At 51.4% G+C, this 22,535-nt stretch overlaps 1 protein-coding gene across 7 annotated transcripts in view; it reads left to right on the top strand.

The window, feature by feature from the left end:
- Nucleotides 1-22,535, top strand: part of GRIK4 (glutamate ionotropic receptor kainate type subunit 4) — a 422,971-nt gene that overhangs the window by 114,117 nt on the left and 286,319 nt on the right. For 6 of the 7 annotated variants that reach the window (XM_038535885.1, XM_038535878.1, XM_038535883.1 and 3 more), the window contains 2 exons: nucleotides 9,839-9,944; nucleotides 15,284-15,415. In XM_038535885.1, the coding sequence (XP_038391813.1) occupies nucleotides 15,334-15,415 (82 nt within the window). In that variant the 5' untranslated portion in view covers nucleotides 9,839-9,944; nucleotides 15,284-15,333. Of the gene's footprint in view, nucleotides 1-1,224; nucleotides 1,247-9,838; nucleotides 9,945-15,283; nucleotides 15,416-22,535 lie in introns of those variants that run through there. The other variant, XM_038535884.1, reaches the window with a different exon arrangement.

The raw sequence follows: 22,535 nt of genomic DNA, 5'->3' as shown, positions 1-22,535 counted from the left end.
AGAGGGTTATTGTGAGACTGGATGGCGTGAGCATATGGAAGTGGCTAACTTAACCTGTGCACGTGTGGTGCAGAATGGGTGCCTGGTAATGTTAGTCCTGGGGACATCCTTCTTCTAGTCTCTGGGTCAGACATTTATTTTCTCTAAGTCCCAGATTCCTCTTCTAGAAACAGTACAGTCATTCCCATGCCGCCTCGTGCTTAGACTCTAACAACCCCCAGGTCCCACAGTGTGGCTAATAGTAATTTCAGCGTAGATGACAAGTTATCAGGGGCAGGGGCTCTGTGTTTACGTGTGCATGCAGAAGCGTATGCACGTATGTGTATATACATACGTGATTGTGTGTGGGTATGTGTACAGTTCTGCAGGACACAGGTGAGTAAATACTTCAAGGGCAAGGATGACACTGTCATTTTGCATAAGAGCTCATGCTTCCACAGACTAGGTGCTCAGTACATCCTTGTTGAATGAAAGAAATAGTGCTGATGAAAATGCTCTTTGCTGGATTCAATGTGTGGACCAAAATCAGTAGAGCTGTTTGCTTCTAAGTAGCAGGAATGTGGTGCCATTGTGAATTATATTTGGAATATATTCTGGAGGCTTAACTATGCTCCAGGCACTGTACTAAACACTTTATATGCATTTCTCATTTAAAACTGCCAACAGCCCTCTGAGGTTGGTTTTATAGATGAGGCAGCCCAGGCTGAGGGGTCAGTGTCTTGACCCCAGCTAGTAAATGAGGGAGCTGGGATTGGAAGCCAGCCTTCCAGAGCTGATGCCCCTGCCTGCTATTCTCATGGCTTCCTGAAATGTCACTGCCCCTTTTCATGGTCTGATTTCTTGGGAGGAGGAAGAGGAAGGCTGCTGTAAAGGCACTTCTCTGGTCCTCGGCAAGGCTTTCCGGTAGAGGGGGAAAAGAGGAAGGGCTCAACTTTTCTTGCCGGGAAGAGACAGTGAAGGTGGTCAGAGACAAGGTTTGCTTTCTGCTGTGTATTGCCCGGAACTTGAGCACAGGGGGACACACAGCAGGCAGGAAACACATTAAATGTGGGGAGGACCGACTTCCCAACGCTTTCCTTCTCCACACAGACCCAAGGAGAAGCCAGCAGGCAAGGGGACCAGAAGCCAGCAAGGCTCCAGATGGGGAATGCTCCAGAAGCGCAGAAGAAAGGTCTTCCAGCAGACCACAGCTGGCTGTCCGGCCCAGTGCCCTCCACAGATCTGAGAGCAGCTTCAGATCTCAAAAGTTTGTCCTTTTTCTTTGGCTTCAGAGCATGTGGGAACTTGGTGGGAACATGAGAGCCTTGGGCTGTGTGCTTCTCTTTTAGATGCCTAGAGCCTACATACATGCACCTGGTGAATGTCTGTATGAGGGGTGCGTGTGTGTGTGTCTCCATCCTTTAAGACCTGCGTAATGGTCCTTTTCTACCGAGCCTCCTGGGCCGAGTGTATGGATGAAGAGATGAACCGTCTCCATGCCACCATGGTCTGTCGCAGCTTTGGGAGCCCATTGTCTACCCCGATCACTTGTGTATGTGTGTGTCAGGGGGTCGTGTGTCAGGGAGGGTGCCTTCCCTGGGGTGGAGCCCTTGGCCATGCTGGACATCCGTGGTGTCCAAGCTCACATAAGTAAGGTATCAGGCAGCGTGAAGCTGCTCTCAGATCTGTGGAGGGCGCTGGGCCGGACAGCCAGCTGTGGTCTGCTGGAAGACCTTTCTTCTGCGCTTCTGGAGCGTTCCCCATCTGGTGCCTTGTTGGCTTCCGGTCCCCTTGACTGCTGGCTTCTCCTTGGGTCTGTGTGGAGAAGGAAAGTGTTGGGAAGTCGGTCCTCCCCACATTTAATGTGTTTCCTGCCTGCTGTGTCCCCCTGTGCTCAAGTTCCGGGCAATTACCCTCCTGCCGGGTTTTGTTGCTGAGCACAGCAGGTGGGCCTTGTTTGTAATTCACTTGCACCATTAACGCTGGGTTAGCACCATAAGGGCGACTGATCCATTCGGTGCCCCCAGCCCCAGATGCCACTTGATAGCAGGATGTGAGATTGGCTTGGGGGTCGAGGCATTGCAGAGCTCCGCGTAATGTGCTTTCTCCAGTTGAAGGCAATGAGAAGCTTGATCTATTGGCAGTCAGAGAGCGCACACCATCATCCACACTAATGGGAAGTCTGTACCCAAATACCAATCCCCCCACCACCACCACCTCCGGTGATTTGGCTCTGGACGATAATAGCAGTAGTCACAATAACACAATAACAGTTCTCAGTAAGCTCAGTACCAGGGCAAGCATTGTGCGCTTTCTGTTTGCAGCCGCGCTCTTAAGATCGTGGTGAACCTTTGAAGGCAACCTTAGGAAGGTCTAACATTTTCTCCATTTTGTGGGTAGGAAAACAGGTTTAGGGAGGTGACCCAGTTGCCCAAGGCCACTGCTAGTAAGAAGTAGAGCCTGGACTCAGGGAACTGTCTGAAGGGGACACAGAGCTTGTGCTGCTAACCACTGCCTTATCCTGCCTTCCTCCGGGAGGGATTATGTGAAGTTTTGTGAATGAAGATGGGGCAGGGGAGAGAGATCTCCCAAACTGCCATCCTAATTATTTTTTTTTTTCTGCTAGCACTGATGTTAATATGAGTCACTGAATAGGAGAATGATGAATAAGATTAAAACATCCTCTATAGGTTCACTTTTATTAATTAATCATACATGTATTGAGCTCTAACTAGGTGGAAAACATTGTCTTTGGTGTTTTATAGAAAACAATGATAAATCATTCATCTGTTCGATCAGTCTGAGAGTTGGGGTGTCAGACATACATTCTAGGACCAAAGACAGGGAATAAAATGTTGGAGGGATGAGGGTTGCAGTGGAGGAGGTAAGAATGAAGAAACCACAGAGACCGATTTAGAAGAAAATCTTCCAGGGCACCTCAGTAGCTCAGCATCTGCCTTTGGCTCAGAGCATGATCCTGGGATCGAGTCCGACATCGGGCTCCCTGCAGAAAGCCTGCTTTTCCCTCTGCCTCTGTCTCTGCCTTTCTCTGTGTCTCTCATGAATAAATAAATACTTTTTTTTTTGTAAAAAAGGAAGAAAATCTTCCTGACTTTCTGATTACATGTTATGAAAATATTTTTGGACATTTAACGTCCTCTTTCATTTTTGGACGACCCTGTGAAGTAGATGGGGCCTGTAGCGCTGTCTCCCGGTTCATGGTTTTATGGGGAATGAAGGGGCGGGGGGAGGGGGGGGGAGCGCAGGACCCGCCCACACCACGGTCCTGCAGGGAACAGTGGTGAAGCCAGCTTTGAACACAGGCCTTCTGACTCCAAGACCAGACTCTTCCACAGAGTCACTCCCATCTGGGCCCCATCCAGGCTCTGCCGAATGATGTCCCGTGTCCTGCTGGAGCTGGTTCCAGAGCTGCCTGGGGCTCTGCTTTCTTTGGAGACCCATGAAGTCTATGCTCTGGCCCAAAGCTTGGCAGCCCAGAACCTTTCTTTTCCAGTCTGTGGGCAAACGTAGCACCCGTAGCACCCTGTTCAGCAGTACAGGGACTGTTCCCTTCAGGAATAGCTTCCTTCACTTTCTTGGCCCTTCCCGAGTGGCTAAGTGACCACTCATGGGCCTCTCTGGCCTCCAGGCCATCTGGCACACCTTGATCACATTGATTCCCTTAAAGTACAGCTCCAGTATTCACCCGCCCCCCTTGCCCAGAAACTTTCAGGGGCTCTTTATTGCCCAGACGATAAAGTCCGAGCTCCTTGACCTTGGCATTCAAGGCCTGCTCGAATCTGACCCCAGCACTTATCTCTCTCTGGGAAGTGTGCCTCTGCCAAGCTGGTTGGTCACTGCCCTTTGGCCACCTCTTGCTTTTCCTGGCACCCTGCTGGAAGGTCTCCTTTCCTAAGCAGCGTGTGTCCACACTGTCCAAGAATCCTGCACACCTGTCCAGGCCCAGGGATGCTTTCTGCCTCTGTCTTCCCAGCCCTCCTTTCTCATTTGGTGACACGAAGGCTGCCCTGCCTTGTGAGAGCTGCTTTCTGACTGTCCCACGTCATGTGTTCACAAGCGTGCTGCTTGTGATGTCATGCTTTTCCAGGAAGCTCCTTGACGGCAGACAGCACACGGGAGAGAGCTGGGCTCCCAGGGTTATGTCATGTGCTCCTTTCATCCCGGCCCCTGGGCAGGGGATGCTGAGTGTGGGGACAGCTCCCCTGCTTAGCTAAGGAGGTCACGGTTCCCCCCACCCCCCGGGGTTGCCCTGAGACTATACATGTCCCTGGACTTCCAGTCCACAGACTTGCCTGACCTCTGGATTCCATGACCTCTCCAGGCTGTGGCAGAGGGAAAGTAATGGGACTTCGGCAGGCTGATTGAGAGCTGGGCTGTCCTCTGTGGCCTCTGACAAATGCAGAAGCCCGGGGCAGCTGCTGGAGAGTGTGTCCTCTGTGTCCCTAAACCCCTCACAGACTGGCTGAACATAGCCCCCACCTTACCCCAGTGTTTCTCCTTCAGAGGGAGGGCTCTCCTCTGGCCTGGGGCCTGGGATCCAGCCAAGAACCAGAGCCCAGGTGTGTGTATGGGGGGAGGAGTTTGCTCAGAGGTGAGCACTGACACTGCAGGTAGGCTGGGGGGTGGCTGTTGGGCTTGGGCTGTGGCTGGGAGGGGAGTGTGATTTCGGACCAGGCTCCAGGGTCAGCTCAGAACAGCCAGTGCCGAGTGGCCCATAAAGCCTGCAAGGGACCTGGACGGGCCCAGCAGTCAGTCGCTGAGCACGTGAACCTGAGGTGATTAGCTTCACTATACAGAGGAGGGGGACCCAGGCTCAGTAACATGCCCACGTCTTGGAGCCAATCATTGAGAAAGTTGGGATTCTTTATTGTTTTCTAAATTATTAATTAGATTTCTTAATTGAAAAAGCAATCCAATCTCTTAAAATGCACACAGTAGAGAACACTTTAGGATGAAAAGCAACTCTCCTTCCTACCCTGACTGCCGTTCCAGAGCCCTCTCCAGGGGGCAGCTGGCCAGCAGCCAGTGACTGTTCCCTGCCCCTCACAGAGCCTGGTGCCAGGCCTTCCCTAAGTAGACAGTAGTAGTGCTAACAGAGCAGGGTGGCGGGAAGGGGTGGATGGTCCCTCTGTGTGCTCTTTGGCAAGTCCCAGAGACTCCTTAGCTTGGATGACACCCATAGAATAAGTCCAACTGCTTTGCATTTTGAAGAGGACACCACCTGCTTTGTTATGCACCTTTATTTTACCATATCTAACTTTCTTGTCCTCCTCACCCCCCACTCCTCCTCCACCCCTGGAAGTGCCAGCCAAGGGGCTGGTCCTGGGCTTCCCCAAGGAACGCTATACCTATGGAGGGCTGCTTTGTTCCCTGTTCTGGCCAGGACTCCGAAAAAGAGGACAGGACCTTGCTCTCTGGTGTCAGAGACCCCAGATGCAGCAAGGTTTCCACTTGGGCATGATAGAGCTGTGCCAAGGGATGACTCCATATCTGTGACCCAGCAGCTCTCATTTCAGGACTTGCTTCTCTTCTTCTTCTTTTTAAGGATTCCATTTATTTATTTGACACAGAGAGAGAGAAAGCCTGGGAGCACAAGCAGGGGGAACAGCAGAGGGAGAGGGAGAAGCAGGGAGCCGGATGTGGGGCTCCATCCCAGGACTCTGGGATGGTGACCTGAGCTCAAGGCAGCCGCTCAACCAACTGAGGCACCCAGACAGCCTAGGGCTTGCTTGCTTCTTTATCACTAACATTCAGAGCCCTTTCCTCCAGCTTTGACCTCAGTGGAGCTGGAGATAGTGTACCATCACCCACGAGTCTGTAATAACCCGTCTCTGGCTTCAGAGAGTTAAATTCTGATGTACCTCCCCTCCCCCGTCACACGGCTCCCACCCAGCTCTCTTCAGATCTCCTTCTGGAAGGCTGCAGTGCATACAGCCTCACTCCAGGGCATGGCCAACCCTCTCCAGGATAGCCCCTGTCCTCCCCACACCCAGATAGATCCCGAGCAGGGAAGGGAGAGCTGTGTCTATCCGGAGGCAATTAACACGCTGTCCCTAAAAAGCGGTTTCTCTCTGTGTCTGTCCCCTGCTCACTCTCTATTCCTCTGTGGACACTCCTGCAAGGCCTCTCTGCTCTAAATGTGTTACCAACAGCTCCAGCACTGGGCAATTTTATTTCAAAGCCTCGGCTCATGTGGTCTCTGCTAGGCGTCCTCTCCCCCTGGGCCAAGCCTGGTGGCCTCAGATAAATGCCAGGGACGTTTTTCACCATCCTGAGCCAGCCTTGGCCTTCACATCCTACCCTGGGATCCTCTTCCCGCCTTCCCCAGCTCACTGAGACTGGTGATTAACTCCCCATCTTCTCACCTCTAACCACTTCCTTTGCATTGAAAGGGGATCGAGATGCAGTGGTCCCTTGCCTTGTCTGCGAAGGCCGCTGGGTCCAGTCCAAGGTTCACGGAGGCAGTTGGCTTTAGATGCAGAGCTGTATCCAGGAGCTGGGGGTGCCTAATGGGGGAGACTGGACATAAATACAGCAGATCAAGAAGATGTTTCGGCTTCCCACCCTCGTGGATGCCTCGCCATTTCTGAAACGCGCTGCGCTGGCTGCCACCTGAGGCCTCTGGGTCTCCTCCGTGTTGTTCCTCTGTCTGGGATCTTCTTCTCCCTGTTCACTGTGTCCCCTTTGAGAGACCTGGCCAACTCAGGTCAAACCTTTGTCCTCAGGGAAGCCTTCCCTTCCCACCACATGAGGTCCCCCTGCCATGCGCTCTGTAGCATCCTGCACTTTTCCTTCGTTGTCTGTAACTATGGCATCTGGTTACCTGGATGTGGGATTAATATCCCTCCCCTGACTGTACGCTCCAGGGCCTGGACAGGGCCTGCTAGTAGGCACTCAGTAAAAATATTTGTTGAATGAATAAAGTATAAATCTTGTAGTGCTATTGAGTATGTTCATATGCTTTGGCCAGCCTAGAAGAAAGGAACAATATACACCATTGTGCTTAGAAAGCACTTCACTCATCTGCAAAGAAATGCTCCACTCATTTTCTCATTTGGTTTTCTTAGCAACCCTGCAAGGGAGATGGTAGGAGTATAATTTCCCCATTTTACAGAAGAGAGGTTAAGAGATGAGTCCAAGATCAGCTCTCCACCTCCAATCCCTGATTTTTTTTTTTTTTTCTCCTCTGCTAGGCTGGATCTGAGTAAGGAAGGAAGACTGATTTCAGGGAAAACTTCTGGGATGGGCTTGACTTGGAGCAGCATTCTGGGGATGAGAGGGCTGTGCATTAATATTGGCTGGAGGCATGGGAGGCAGTCTTGTTGGGCGAAGATGCAGATGCGGTTTGGGATACATGCATATGGGGCTGGAGGGAGCCCTGAACAAGGGTGGAGAGAGGAAAGAAAGGAAGTTCACATTGATCCTATTACAGCCAAAACCTATTGCAGCAGCTTTTCAAGGGAGGTGCCATTGTTGCCCATGGTTTACATTCGTGGAAATGGAGCTCTTAAGTAACCAGTTTAAGGACACATAGTGGCATCTGGGATTAGAAACCAAGTATGTCTGCTCAGGCCCCTGGTGAGGGGCCACTCTTTTGAAGTGGATTGAGGGCTTCAGTCTGAAATCTACATGGGGAGGTGGCTTGGAGGGGAGAAGAGACTGGTTATTCCTTACGTTTTGCTCATTAGTGTCTGAGGATGGGGGACAGCTACCCCTAGACACATGCCCGCGGTGCTAGCCGATGCCTGGGGATGCTGTGCCGCCTGAATACCCTTCCCTAATATCAGGCCTGGGCTGGGGCCAGCCACTGCTCTTCAGTTTATCCTGACGAGTCAGACCAGGTCCAACTCCCAAGCCAACGCAAGTGTTGGCTAACCTGCCACATTGTAACTCATCACTAACGCCTGGGCGCATCTCCTGATGGTAAATCCTAACAATTGAGGACACCTGGGCTGATCATTTTGCCAAGGGACATACTCAGACTCATTTCTCTTTGCTTGCTTCCTCCGATGTGAAAAATGTGCAAATGGGCCCTAGATCTGCTTGGATTTAACTCCTCTCTTTCAACATCATGATAATCATTATAATCACAGCCCAACATTTCTTCAAGTGCCAATTGTGTGCCAGGTTCTGGGATGCAGAGAGAAGGGATGTATAGAGAAGAGTGAGGAAGAACAGGTCTTGGAGCTGGTGGCCTGGCACTCCCGTTGGCCAGCCAGGTGACCTTAGGAGGCATCATTCAACCTGTGCACCTTTAGTTTCCACATCTACAGGTGGAGAAGGTGAGAGAATCTGCCTCACAGGGCTCTTCTGAGGAGCGCTGTGGCTGAAATAGTCCTTTTTATGTAGTAAGTATATATTCAGTAAATGTAAGCATGAAGTATAATTTCTAGAACTGTGGAATTACACCACTTAAAAGATTATCTGGGCCAATTCCCTCATTTTTACAGAATAAGAAACTGAGGCTCAGAGGAGTATCTCCCAGAGCCAGTGAATACCCAGGTCCCTGCCTCCCGGGACAGGCCTGGGTCCTGGCATCACACTACTTTCCAGAGAGAGAATACTTACCTGTCCTGCCCAGCAGCATCAGGTTCCAGAGTTTGATTCTCCCTCAAGGGGACCACAGAGCCGGGGGTGGCCCTACTCCCTTGCCCTGGCCACCCTGCCACCCTGCGTACTCTGTCCAAGCTGCTGGCTGCGCTGGAAGTGTCCTCCAGTTGGGGGGTTCAGAACAGCAGAGAAGCCCACATCCATTTGTCTTGAGGAGCCCGGAGCGTCATGAGGAGTAATCAGGATCTTGTTGCTCACAGACGAGAGAAAACCTGTAATTAATCTGGCTGCCCCTCTGATTTCCTCTGTCATCTCTGCCACCAAACACCGTCTGGCAGCTGTCGGCCTCCTCTCAGACCCACCCTGGAAAATCACGATTAATGGTGTAACAGCCCAGTGAGGACGAGAGAGAGACTGGCAGAGGGACTGCTGACAAATCAGGAGAGGAGAGTCCACTTAGCACAGCTGGGCCAGGGGTCCAGGCAGCATGCTCAGGGCCTGAACACAGTGGGCTGGCGGCGGGCTGTGCTGTCTCTGTGTTGCACCGGTGTCAGTTGGGGATCTACACTTACTGAGCTTCTGAGTGATACGGGCACTATAGCAAAGTGTGTCAGGAAGATATGTGCACAAAAGAGATGTTCCCTGCTTCCCGGGAGCCTATGGCCTGGTCGTGGAGAGAGGATGGAATTTAAGCACAGGGTTAAATGGCCACTCGCTCATGCAAGGCTTGAGCATGGGGTGTTTGCGGTCCCAGGGAGCCGGGCGCTGTTCCTGGTGCTGAACACCCAGCAGTGAGTAAGGGGACGAAGAGCCTGCCCTCAGGGCGCAAGAAATCCAAGTAGAAGCACGGAAGTGAGCCAGAGATGTCTGGACACATTTGGGATCCTCTGGCTTGGGGAAGCTGACCTGTCCTGAGATTCTGAAAAAAAAAAAAAAGAAAAAGAAACAGAAAAAGAAAATTAGGTTATCCTTCTGGAACAAGTGGGGACAAGTGGTTTTTGGTGTTTGGATGAGGAAATGCCCCTGGGCAGGTAAGCAGTAGGGCCAAGGTGGGGACGTGGCACATCCTCTCAGTGCTCACGGGGGCGGTGTGTAGTCACACTGCCCTGCATCACGGACTGGAGCAGGGCTGGAGCTTCCCAGGACAGCCTGTGCCGCAGAGAAGTGGGGTCTGGGTTGTAGGTTCCTTGTGGGCAAGGGCTCCAAATGTCAATCACGGTCTGCTTCATGCTGCCAGAGCCTTTTCCCACGTATGTTATCTGACTGGATTCTTTCATTATTTCCACAGATATTTTTTGAGTGCCTACTATGTGCCAGCCTGTGCTAGGCATTGGAGACACAGGTGGAAAATTGCAGCGTGTTACCCGCTCTCCTGGTGCTCATCACCCTGTGAGGTAGGCATTGCTACTCCCGTGTTACTGACGAAGAGGTGGGCTTTGAAGGAGGTAGGCCGCCTGAGAGTGTTCCCTCAGCGAGGTCCGGAGCCACACCCAGCCTGGCTTCCATCCCGGGGTGGCCACAGCAGCAGAGCTGTCCCCATGCTGTCTGGAGCAGTGTCCTCAATGACCCAGGAAAGGGCTGCATTTTGACTGTTAGCCTTCCAAGTTCCCCGAAGTCCAGGAGTGAGGCCCAGCTCTGGTTAGGTGGAGACAGAGACCCTCAGAGATCCTGCTCTGAACTTAAATTCTGCTAGAAAAGAGCAGTACATGCTTGCTTCCCCCTCCGTGCTGTGATCCCTCCTTGCCCAGATCCACACCATGATGTCCACTTGGATTGTTTGTTGTAACCACAGCAGATACACAAAATGTACAAGTCAAATGGGAATTTATTTCATACTTGTGTACACTTAGTCTTTTTTAAAATGACCCCTTTATATTTTTAACTAAATTACCGCCAACACGGGGCTCAAACCCATGACCCCAAGACCAAAAGTCATGTACTTTACTGACTGAGCCAGCCAGAGCACCCCGGCCCATGCCTTTTTTTTTTCTTAAAGATTTTATTTATTTGAAAAAGAGAGAGTAGGAGCAGGGGGGAGGGGCAGAGGGAGAGGGAGAAGCAGATTCCCTGCTGAGCAGGGAGCCCCACCTCCATCCCAGGACCTGAGATCATGACCTGAGTCGAAGGCAGATGCTTAACGGACCAAGCCACCCAGGTGCCATCAATCCATTTTTAATGCCATCTGTTCATTTATTCATTTGTCCAGTATTAATAGAGAACCTACTATGTGCCAAATAGCATGCTAGATGCTTGTCACAGTCTCTCCTATCACTTTTGATGGTTCTGTGGGAAGACAGCATCCTTGTAGCAGGTTGTGTGCCTTAAGGACGAATATTTCAGGTATGGTGGCAACATATGGGGAAGGGATCACAGAGCCTCAGAGGAGAGATAATGCATTGATCCTGTAGAAAACTGGTTCCAGGCCATCAGGGGTTGAGACCACATCCCACCTGGAAGTTCATACAGAAGTGGCATATTGGGGAAGTCAGGGCTTAAGCTCTGGTGGAGTGTCAGGTGCAGTGGGCTGGATGGTCTGGACAGGTGAGTAGGAGCCAAGTCATGAAGGGTTTGCCTGTTGGAGTGAGGAGCGCCCTTGATCCCTGAGGCAGCAGAGAGCTAGGCGAGACTGGGCCTAGGTGTGTCATTATCATGTTTGCGTTTTAGCAAGAATCCCTGCTACCCGGCTGCTATGGCCAGGGTCCAGGTCATGGCTGATAGACATCTGGACAAGGGTGGGATGGAGGTGGGAGTTCATGGTGATGCAGAGACAGTCATGGTGTTTAGGAGGCAGAGCTGTTGGGATGTGGTGACTGATCAGAGTAGGGTGTGGGGAAGGAACAATCTGGGGCGACTTCAGCTTTCAGGGTTGGGTGATGAGTAGGGTGTGGTGCTGCCTTCCAAGAAGGAGGGTGTAGGAGAAGGAGCAGGTGGGTGCGGTGGAGAGGTTGTCTTTTGCCTAGAACGAGGTGGGTCTGAAGTGCTCTGCAACATCCAGAGAATGGTGGAGACGGCTGTATTGTGCAAGAACACTGGGCATGGGCCGCTCATTTAGAAGCCACACCATGCGGGCGGGCGGTGAGGAGCCACAGCAGGAGGGAAAACTCCCCAAGGAGGGACAGGGTTAGTGGGAAGGGGGCCTTGGTGCTGTATCTCCCGGATAATTTCTTTTCCCTCCCTAAATTATTTAAATAGTTTTAGTTGATAAAAGCTGCCCTTTTTGATTCTAAGACCAGATTCATCTAAACATTAAAATGAAAACAAGACCTCAGATTTCTTTGTGCTTTCTTATGATAAAGAATCTGAAAGCTTCATCTTCCTGCTCCTCTGTGTAAACAGTGAAGCTATACAAGGAAAGCCTGTGGAATCAGAGACTGGGCTGTCCCTGGCTTCGCCTCGTGACAGCTGTGTGACCTTGAGGTAGGCACTTGACCTTTCACAGGCTCAGCTTCCTCAGCTGTAATAGAGCTTGTCTCGTGGATTAAATAAGAAGGAGACCGTGGAAAGAATTTTGCAAACCAGCGGGGCTTACAATCATGTAACACCATGGTTCTCTGTATTCCTGTAAGGTTTGGAAGGGGATTATTGCTCATCTTTATGCCCTGGGTTATACGGTCGAGGCCCCAGAGCAGCCCAGGACCTCCGTCACCGTAGTGCTTGCACGCTATCTCCAGGGTCAACTAGGCTTTAGGGCCATGAACGACAAGAGTCAGGCCTGCACGAACTGAGTGTAGTTGTGTCATCAAATAGAATTTACACAGGCTAATCTGACACCTATTTAGCAGTCTGAATAATAATTACCGTGCGGCGTGCTGATCGGGCATAAATGGAAGGCATTTGACATAAATGATTATAGTTAGTATTGCTTTTATATAGCCCAACCAGATTTTTACAGTTCTTTCCTCTTTGACAGCGGATTTATTTATCCATTCAACAAATATTTCTTGAGGCTGTAAAATATGCCAGGTCCTGTTCTGGGCCCCATGGAGACAGACGAACAAGATTTCTGCCCCCTTGCCCCACCTCCTTTGTTTGAGCTTGCATTCCAGTGGGGAGATAATCACTGAACAATCGACTTTATCCATAATGAGTAAGAATGTCAAGCTTCTCTTGAGACTGTGTTTGCTGTCATCTATCCTTGCACCAACACCTACGAAGGAAAGGACAGAGATTCTGGGCCTGATCGGCCAACAGCACAGTTGCCTTTGTGCTAGTCCTTTACCTTTTGTTAACTCTGACTCCTGATTCCGGGTAATTGCTTGAGGCCTTCTGCTCATCGAACAAGTATGTACTGTGCATCTGTTGTGTATAAGTACGGCAGCACACTGGCAACTGTCCTTGGCCTTGAGGAGTCCACACTGATTCCCCATGTGGACACCCAAAGGCAGCAGAAGTGGGAGGAAAGTGCTGTTAGAGTCACTGTGACCTGCTGTCGTGGCATATAGAGAGGCTCCAGACTTTGGCAAGTGGCAGGGGTCGGTGAGGGGGGCAACAGGCCGATGGAACCAGACCAGGTGTGCTCAGGAAGCTGCCAGGTGCTGGGTGTGGCTGGAAAATCAATCAAGGGTGTGGTGCTGGGGAGCATCATTAAATGAAGACCTACTAAAGTATGCAACACACACACAGGAAAGTGAATATAAGAAACAGGACATCGTCAGCACCCTCCAGAAGACCCCACATGTTTCTTTCTAGTCAGTGCCTGCCCCCAAGAATAAACCACCTGCTGGGCTACTAACAATTTTTTGTACTTTTTTATAGAAAGAATCGTAGTAAATGGGTTCTTCTGTGCCTGGTTTCTTTGCTCACATTATGTTTATGAGGTTCATCCAGACAGTTACATGTAGTTGTTAAGTATTTTTATTTCCATGTAACTTTGTTGTGTGACACATAGTATTTCTCCATTCTGCTGCTGAACATCTGGGTAGTTTCCAGTTTGGGGAAATGCAAAGTGCTGCTATGAATATTCTGATACATCTAATGCATCTGAGCACATACTTGTACATTCTGTTGGAAGTACACTTATTGTGGGGTTACTGGGTCCCTAGGATCTATGTAAAGCTCTGGGTTTTGAGGCCAAAGAGACCAATTTTCAAAAACAGTTATATCAATTCATGCTTACGTTGACACTGTACGAGAGTTCAGTTGCTCCATGTCCTTGTCAACACTTGATATTGTCTTTTTAAAAAAGTCATTCTGGGAAGCCCTGATGGCTCAGCGATTTAGTGCTGCCTTCAACCCAGGACGTGATCCTGGAGACCTGGGATCGAGTCCCACGTCGGGCTCCCTGCATGGAGCCTGCTTCTTCCTCTGCCTGTGTCTCTGCTCCCCCCCCCCCCATGTCTCTCATGAATAAATAAATACATCTTTTTTAAAAAAGTCATTCTGGTCGGTGTATAGTAGTATCTTTTTAAAAAAAAATATTTTATTCATTTTAGAGAGAGAGGCAGAGACATAGGCAGAGGGAGAAGCAGGTCCCATGCAAGGAGCCCGATGTGGGACTCAATCCCAGGATCCCAGGATCACGCCCTGAGCCAAAGGCAGATGCTCAACTGCTGAGCCACTCAGGTGCCCCTGGTCAGTGGTATCTCATTGTGGTTTCAAATTGCATTTCCTGGTGCCCAGGGAAGTTGAGACTCTTTTCACATGTTTATAGGCTTTTGGACATAGTTCCTAGCAGAGTGTCTGTTCTAGTCTCTTGCCCATTTTTCTTTGGATTCTCTGTCCAGGGGGTGGGAGGAGGAAACATTTTAACACTACTTTCCTAACCAGGGGTGACTCAGGATTAGCATATCCAGGTGTTTACCAGCCCCACGTGACCCACTGATGGGGTGCAGACTCTGTTCCTAGGGTGTCAGAGGTCTCAGGGAGGGGACAGCTCCCATACTGCTGGGGGGAGGCAGTCCCCTCCAAGGCTCTGGTTTGTCATCAGAGGTCGATTGGCCTCAGGAGGAAGGGGGTTTGGTGGACAGAAGATGGGGAGGGGTTAGTTTCCAGCAGGTGGCAGGGGCAGATGTGGAAATCAGCTGATGCCCTGGTATGTGTGGTTCTGTCCTCAGTATTTGCTAAGAATAGACCTCTCTCATCTGGGCCAGGGAGGGACTGACGGTGTCCAGCCCATCCTTTAGGCCAGGGCTGAGCACAGCTGCTTTCCTCATGTTATCTTGGGCCGCAGCTCAGCTCCACCACCTGAGTGTTGTCATGCTCATTTTACCTGTGAGGGAACGGAGTTGAGTGGTGGAGGGAAGTCCTCCTGAAGTCCACCTCGCTAGCATGTGGAGGAGCAGAACTTGAACCCAGCTCCTTCCCCACGTCACTCCCCAGTGAGGGGGTACATGTGGCGTGTCCCTGGGCAGTGGCACCACCTTGCCACCTCTTCCTCTTCTGCTCACTCATGGCTCTTGTTTCTTAAGAGCAGATAAAGGTTTTCATCCCCGATTAGAGATCTAAAAACAGTGGAGCCCCTTCCATCATTCGGCCACAGTTACTCCCATGTGCCCCCAATTTGATTTGAGGGGTGGGAGTTAGAACCTGAGCCTTCTGTGGGCCTGGCCTAGGGAGGAAGAGCGGAGGCCCCGAGCTGGCCAGCAGTGCTCCCGCAGGCACTACTAGCAGCTCTGCAGGGGACCGTGGGCCCCTCCCCACGGAGGCTCCGGCCTGGTAGCTCTGGTCACAGGGCCTGGTGGGTGGCTACCTCTTGGGGGCAGAGGACTCACGCGCTCCCACCGCTCTCTCACAGAGTTATGTCATGCCCAGACCAGCAGAGGGCTCCATGAGGATTTATAGAAGATGCCCCGCGTCTCGGCGCCTTTGGTGCTGCTTCCCGCGTGGCTCGTGATGGTCGCCTGCAGCCCGCACTCCTTGAGGATCGGTAAGTGCTGCTCGTATGGCACCCTGGGGGCAGCCCAGAGCTGGCTCCTGTCCCCTTCTTACCCCAGGTGTCCATGGGGGACATCTGGTCCTGCCCTGTGCCCTCCCTGGGTACAGCTGGGCTCGCAGTGGTGGTAGGGGCTGGCGGGGCTGGGGGTGAAGGTGCACTGCCCCCTTGTGAGAATAAAGATGCTGCGTCCCTGTTACAGTCTGTGACTTACTCAGCCGGGCACACTAAGGTGCAGCTGTCAGGTGAAGGAGGAGGATGGGAATGGCCGTGGGGGTTCTAAATCCAGGGCTGGAAATTAGGGCAGAGATCACCTCTCCTCTCCTCCGATCAATCCAAGAAGGCTTCCTGGAGAGTGTGCCTCAGATAGTCAGGGAGTGCGCTCGGGGCCCCTGGCCGGCTGCTTGGCAGGGCCCTCGACTTGGTGTGTCTCCCGGACTGCTGCTTCAAGGCCACGTGGATGACACATGCTCTCTCCCCGGCCTTGCTGCTGTGGGGGTGCCCACTCTAGGCGTGGGCAGGCAGTGCGGCTACCTACCCTGTCAGCAGCAGCCTGGTTCCTGGAGCAAGGCCTTGCTCCCCAGGGAATCCGGGAGTGCCTGGGACGTCCAGTGCCTCTTCTTCCCCAGGACCCTGCAGGGCTCGTTAATGGCAGGCTGAGGCACTGCTAACCTGGGTTGTAGGGACACGGCCCCAGCTGCAGGGAGAAATATGGGCCATCAGATGACAGCCTAACACTGATGTGGGGTATCAGGGACTGGGGGATTGCATGTATATGGGGGTGGGGGTCAGTGAAGACAGATGGGGGGGAGGGCGTGCAAAGCATTGAGAAGCCTAGGCAGGTGGGCCTTTGGTCCTAAGAGGGCTGGTTGAACAGTAGGACCCCTGGGGCATGGCTAAGCAACAGCCCTAGAAGGACTCAAACCTAGGCAGGTTTTACAGACAGGTACCCATCTGGTGCCCCTCTTCCTAGACTGGGGTGGGGAGCCAGGTGTGGGGGGGAGTGAGTACTGCCAAAGGCAAGATCCTAAATCTAAATTTGAATCTGAAAGCGTTAGAGCTGATTGGGAAGGAAGGTATCTCGATGCCAAGTCCCAGGGAATTGGCTTAAAGCTGTAGAATTCCTCCGGTTGCAATCAGGCTGGGTCCTGAGTCCCGGAGGCCGGCCTGCTGGTGGTGGTCAGGAGGCCGAGGGTGGGCAGAGGCAAGTCGGAGGCGGAGACCCTGGCTAGGCCATGCACCGAGTCCCAGAGGCCGAGCTGCGGGTCTCTGGGCTGCCTGTGTGAACTTGCGGGCACACCTCTCCATGCATATGCAGCAGCGGCTGATTGGAATCAGAAATGCAGACAGGTGACTTCGTTCTTCCCCTCACCCTGCCCTCGGCTCACCGCTCCGCATGCTTAGAGAAAAGGAATTAAAAACAAAATCTTCCCTCCCTCTTCCCCATTCACTGCTGCCGAAAACTTCAAAACCTAATTTAATTCTGCTTAGCAGCAATGCAAAACGGTTCGTATCCTTAAGATGCTTAATTTATAAGATGCCTACAGTTATTCAGCGTTTGCTGCAAGGTTTTCTCCCCCTCTAAATGAGTGGATAAAGCGGTAACCCATCAATTTCCATTTGTCGCTAATGGGAAGCGGAAAGGGATTGAGCCAGAAACAGCAGCGCCTCATGGCCTTGGCTCTCCTGACACTTGTTCCCCGGGAGGGAAGCAGAAACTGGAGCTGACAGTTCCCTCTCTTGGCTGCTACGCTGACAATAGAAGGCTTCAAAGGGACCCCCTCCTGCCCCCGGACCCACTCCTGGAGCATTGCTTGTCCGGTTCTGTCAAGATGCTGTTGGCCCTCTGTTTTGGTTCACGCCGGGCCACTTGCAGCCGAGTTCCAGCCAGGCGCCCTGCTGGCTGGCAAGGTCAAACCGGGCCTGATCTCCCGCCGAGGCCAGGAAGCAGAGTTAAGCCAACAAAGGGAAAGAAAAGAAAAGGAAAACCAAGCCCGGCAATGCCAGAACCCATTTTCCTGTCTCCTTGGTTATCCTGGGAGCCAGGAGCTTTCTCAAGTCTCCCAAACCTAATGGACGGAAAGGTGCTAATTACTGTGGACTCCAGAGGGGATCTGGAGTGGAGCAGGGATGGGAAGAGAAGTAGGTCAAGAAAACAAGTAGCTGAGCTTGGCAGCAGGCAGCCTTGAGTGCGAAGGGCCAGGCCAGCGCTGGTGCTGCTGGCGTCTCCAGCGTCCTCCAGGGGCGCACGGGGAGGGAGGGGAGGGATGCTGCTCCTCCTCCTTCCCAGGGCTCACTTCTCCCTGCGTTTGGTGCTTTCTGGGGTTCCTTCCAAACCCCTCAGCCTCAGGATGCATAGCTGTAAGAGCGAGGCTGCAGGAAGGGATGGGGAATCTCAGAGATGAATTGTCCCGCCTGCTTCGTCCTCAGCTGCTTGTCTGCTCGTGACAATATGGATGTTTGTAAAGGGGCGGCCAAACCCATTACCCTGCCTGGGGACCGCTGTTTTTCATTCAAGTGAGGCACGGGGTGGGAGATACAGCCAAATTGTCTGTGACAGTGCCCAGTGTTTACCCCCTGAATGAGATTTTGGGTAAGAGAAAGGGATTTTATTTATGACTATGAGGCTGCCCACATAAATTCCCCAAACTCTCTCACATATGTCAGCCCCCTTCAGTCATTTATCTTCTGGAAATGTCTTTTGATTTTGCTTCTGTCCCTTGGGGTTCTCTGAGTGATGACTATGGGATCCACAGTTAATAAATGCTCCGAGAAGACCCCACCGCATCTCTCCCCCTGCCCTTTATTACTCTGAGGGATCAGCATCCTATCTCAGAGCCCTAAAGGATTCTGAGGTTCCCATTCCCCACGCAGCTTATTTCACACATGAGGAAGGAGGCCCCAAGGGGACATCGCGAGTAGGTGGCCGGGCTGGTGGCAGCCCACGCTAGAGCCCTGTCTCCTTGACTCCTCTTGCACTGCTTGCTTCGCCGCCCACCAGCGGGCTCCCCTGGCCACTGGGGAAGCAGATTCGCCATCAGCAGGGTTGTCGCTGGTGCTTTTTTTTCCCCCAGCCTGTTCCTGACATTAGCAAATGTTACCCTTGCCCTGAACACGTGAAGCCTCAATAAGTATTTGTCAGCTTTCTAGACTGTCTCCTGTTACGCTTTCCTTGGCCCCAGTCACAGCCACACTGAACCACTGTTACCCAAAATACCAGGAAGGTTTAGTCTGGCTTTACGCATCCCCCTCCTGTGCCTGGAGCTGTTCTTCCCAGCCTGGAAAACTGCTACCACTACTCTTCCTCTTCCCATCTCCTCTTCCTCCTTGGAAAGCTACTACCACTGCTACCCCTTCCTCTCCTCCTCCATCACGGTTCTCCCAGGCTTAGATAGCTCTTCCTCCGCCAAGTCCTTTCTCAGGATTTCCTGTCCTTCCTGGGGGAGAAATCCTCTCTTTCCTGCCCCTTTGCCCATTCCCTGGTACTTCACGCCTATTCCGGCACCTACTGGGGTGTGCTCTAGTTATTTTTCCCACCAGACTCTGAACTCCAGGGGTGATTGACCACCTGACATACTTCGTGTATGCAAACGTATCGCTCAGACTCAGTGGACGGGATGTGTGGAGGATCCATGGCCCCTTGCAAGACCTGGTTCCCCAAGAACATGTTTGGTATCCTTGTTTTAAAGTACTGTCTTCTGGTCTTGCATATGCTTAAGGAGGTAGGCTTACTGGAAGAATGGGAAGAGGAAGGAGAAAAAGGAGGAGAAAATGTGCTTCTGTCTATTTTCTTTCTTTATTATTATCTTTTAGATTTATATGTTTATTTATTCATGAGAGAGACAGCGAGAGAGGGAGAGACACAGGCAAAGGGCAAAGCAGGACTTGAGTTCCTTGAGGGGAACCCAATGCAGGACTCGATCCCAAGACCCCGGGATCATGTCCTGAGCCAGAGGCAGATGCTCAACCGCTGAGCCACCCAGGTGTCCCCTGTCTTTCTTATTTAGAACAGGTAACAAGAATGGGCTGAGGATCCCGATGGGGTTCTACTGCAGATTTTGGCTAAGAGGATAAATACGGTGATTCAGTTATCCATTCCTCAGTTCACCCAGCAGGTGTCTGTTGAGTGCTCTGTGCCAAGCACTGAGGGTATGGGGGCACAGTAGTAATCACCAGAGTACCTCCCACTCGGAAAGGCCTTCCTCTCTGCTAGGCGCTGTGCTGGGTATCTCACGTCTATCAGGCAATCCTCACATCAGAATTAATGACCTGATGTTAAAGATGAAGGGGTGAAGGCTCGGGGAGTTTAAATAACTCCTCCAAGGTCACGGAGATACTGAAATTTGAACCTGTTTCCAAAGCCATCTCTTTCTACTCTACTCCAGTGCAGCTGGTACACCCTGGAGACCTTAGGGATTTCCCATTATCAGAGCCGTCACATTAACTATACCGTGTTCCACCGGGTAAAGGAATTGACGGATGGAGTCTTTGCCTTGGTAGTCTCTAGCTTTTCATTGGTTCCTTTACCTGTAAACAATTTCCCAAGGCCACAGAGAAAATCCACCTGATAGATGTGGAAACTGAGGCCTGGGGACCTGAGAGGCTTGCTCATGGTGGCACAGAAGTCCCGATGAGCGTGGGTGGCACCAGACGCATCCGCAGGTTATGGGAGCGATTGCCTCTCTTTTTGTTTAAAGTTTCCCTGGGTGGTAAAGCAGCAAGAGCCTGGATTTATTTGACACACTGCCTTACTAGGACACCCAGGCACTTTACAACGACCATTTTTTACTTGTTTGGTTCCCCCAATGAGCTCTAAGTCCTGTAGGGAGAACGTTAAACATAGAACATTACAATGTTAGAATGATGCAGATTATAAGAGAACTGGGGGAGGTAAGGAGGGAGCGTAGAAACACTGTTGTTGTTTTTTTCATCCTGTTCTGTGTATTAAATCTATCTGACACACCAAGATCCAGATCTACCAGCTGAATTCTGTGCCTTGCCAAATATTCACCATGGGTTTTCTTTCTTTCTTTCTTTTTTTTTTTGAGGAGTGGGCTCCCCTTAATGATGTTACCACATGACGTGATTTATGGAATTTTGATGGCCACGTAACTTTTCATCGTTCTTCCAAATTGAGTCACCCGGATAGGCAATCAATTGGTCTTTTACATTAGTGACAAATAGAAATTGATGACTTTCCCCTTCATCTGTCATCTAGAGCAGGAATATGGAAAGACTTCTGGGGCACAGATCTCTCCCCTGCTGAACACCTTTGGGGGTCTGTGTCTTTCTTATGATTCCTAGGATTCCTGGGTCTCCACGACACCTGCCCCAGAGCACTGCCTACCAGCTGTTTGCTAGACGCATGATCTGAGGATAACTTTTGGGTCTTGAGCTTGACCCGTCCGTTTTCAGATTTCTCTCTCCCACATATTGGTTGGTACTCAGAAACACCAAGCAGTGTTGTTTAACGATAAGTGTACAATGTATGTAATTCGGAGAGTAAATATTTTACCAAAAAATGAAGAAGCCTGTGTGTATGTGTGTGTGTGTACGTGTCTACATGCAGATGTGCCTGCCCGAGGCTGTCTCTCCCTGCTTCCCACCTCACCCCTGCTGCCATATCTGTAGTGGGGAGGAGGGAGCCTTAGCTGTGTTTAGAAGGCATCCAGGCCAGGGTGCTTTGTGGGGTCGCTCCGCCCACGATGTCATCATTTGCCTTTACCTGCAGCTTGTCTTCTTCTAAGAGCACCACACAGGATGCTTTCAGGAAGTTTAAATTCTCTCTCAACCTTTCCAGAACCTTTTTGTGAAGTGCAGCTTCAGGCCATAGTCTCTTCTGCGAAGTGAGGATTGATTTCGGTCCAGGTGGGCTTCAGGTTACTGATAAGAAAGACCAGGGTCCCCGTAAGGTGAAGTAAGTCAGCAAAGGGCCCCTCTGGCTGTGCCACAGCTCCTGACCCGCAGCTGCCTGGAGACATTCTGTGCCATGGTTTGCAGCGTGTAACATGCTCTTGTTCTTCCACACATGTTTGTTCAATTTCCCTAACAACCTGCAAGGCAGGTAGGAGTAAGGATATCTTCTGGAAGAGGGTCCTGAGGTTCACAGAGTTTGTGACTTGCCCTGGCTCATCCACAGGGTGGGGGTGGCGGTGGCCTCAAAGGGAGGAGAGAAGAGGAGAGGACACGTCCCAGGTGGCGGCAGAGGGGTTCTGGTGGGCAGAGTTGGAGCATAGCCAAGGTGACAGAGTCCCGAATAGCCTCTTGGTGTACATTCTTGATGGGTGGGACTGGAAGCCACCAGAGGTTGGTGTACCAACACCCAAGGCCTCACAAAATCCGGCTGAGCTAAAGCGAATAGGCAAGTAACAGTAGCAAACATTGTGTTTCCTTAAACATATCGTGGATGATCTCTGGGAGGAAATTGGGAAAGGTCCCAGGAGCAGGTGTATCAGAGCAAAAGGATGGGGTTATTGTTCCCCCACTAAAAGTTCTAGATAACAGCTGATTTTCAGATTAATTTGGGTGTGCAACTGCCTGTGTTCACGTGTGCTAGAGTGGCCTGGTCTCCCCTGGGCTCTCATTTTGGCCCTCCCCACGTGTGGGGGTCTGACGGCAGCTGCTACTCTGTTGGATGAAGCCCCGCCTGGCAGAGATGCACGTGGCCTGAGAGGACAGCCATAACGGCATCCCGTCAGACTTCCAAAAAACCTGTCTCCAGTCCTGTGAGATGGTTTACAGAAGTCTTGAAACGGGGAGTGACTCATTAGCAAGATCTATTTTTCTTTCCCCCGTGGTGGTTTGGGGTATGTGTGGGGAAGGTGGAAATCATGGAGAGAAATTTGGATTTGATGTAAAAAAAAAAAAAAAAAAAAAAAAACTTATGAGACAGATGGGATGAGCCATTCTGGGGACTGAGGCACCCACAGCTGGAGGTGGCCACAGATTAGGTTGGACAGGGATTCCAGCCTCAAAGGTGGGGGGTTGGACCTGTTACCACTGAGGCCACTTTGAACCTGGGATTCTGTGAGAGGAGACTTTGGCCTTTGGTCTGTTCTTATACTCACAGAGGGAGACATTCCATTATCCTGTGTCCTCATTAACAACCGTTAAT

Source organism: Canis lupus, chromosome 5, assembly GCF_011100685.1.
Source record: "Canis lupus familiaris isolate Mischka breed German Shepherd chromosome 5, alternate assembly UU_Cfam_GSD_1.0, whole genome shotgun sequence".
Classification (NCBI taxonomy): Eukaryota; Metazoa; Chordata; class Mammalia; order Carnivora; family Canidae; genus Canis; species Canis lupus.
Note: the sequence above shows the minus strand (reverse complement) of the source record. Positions and strands in the feature narration are given on the sequence as shown.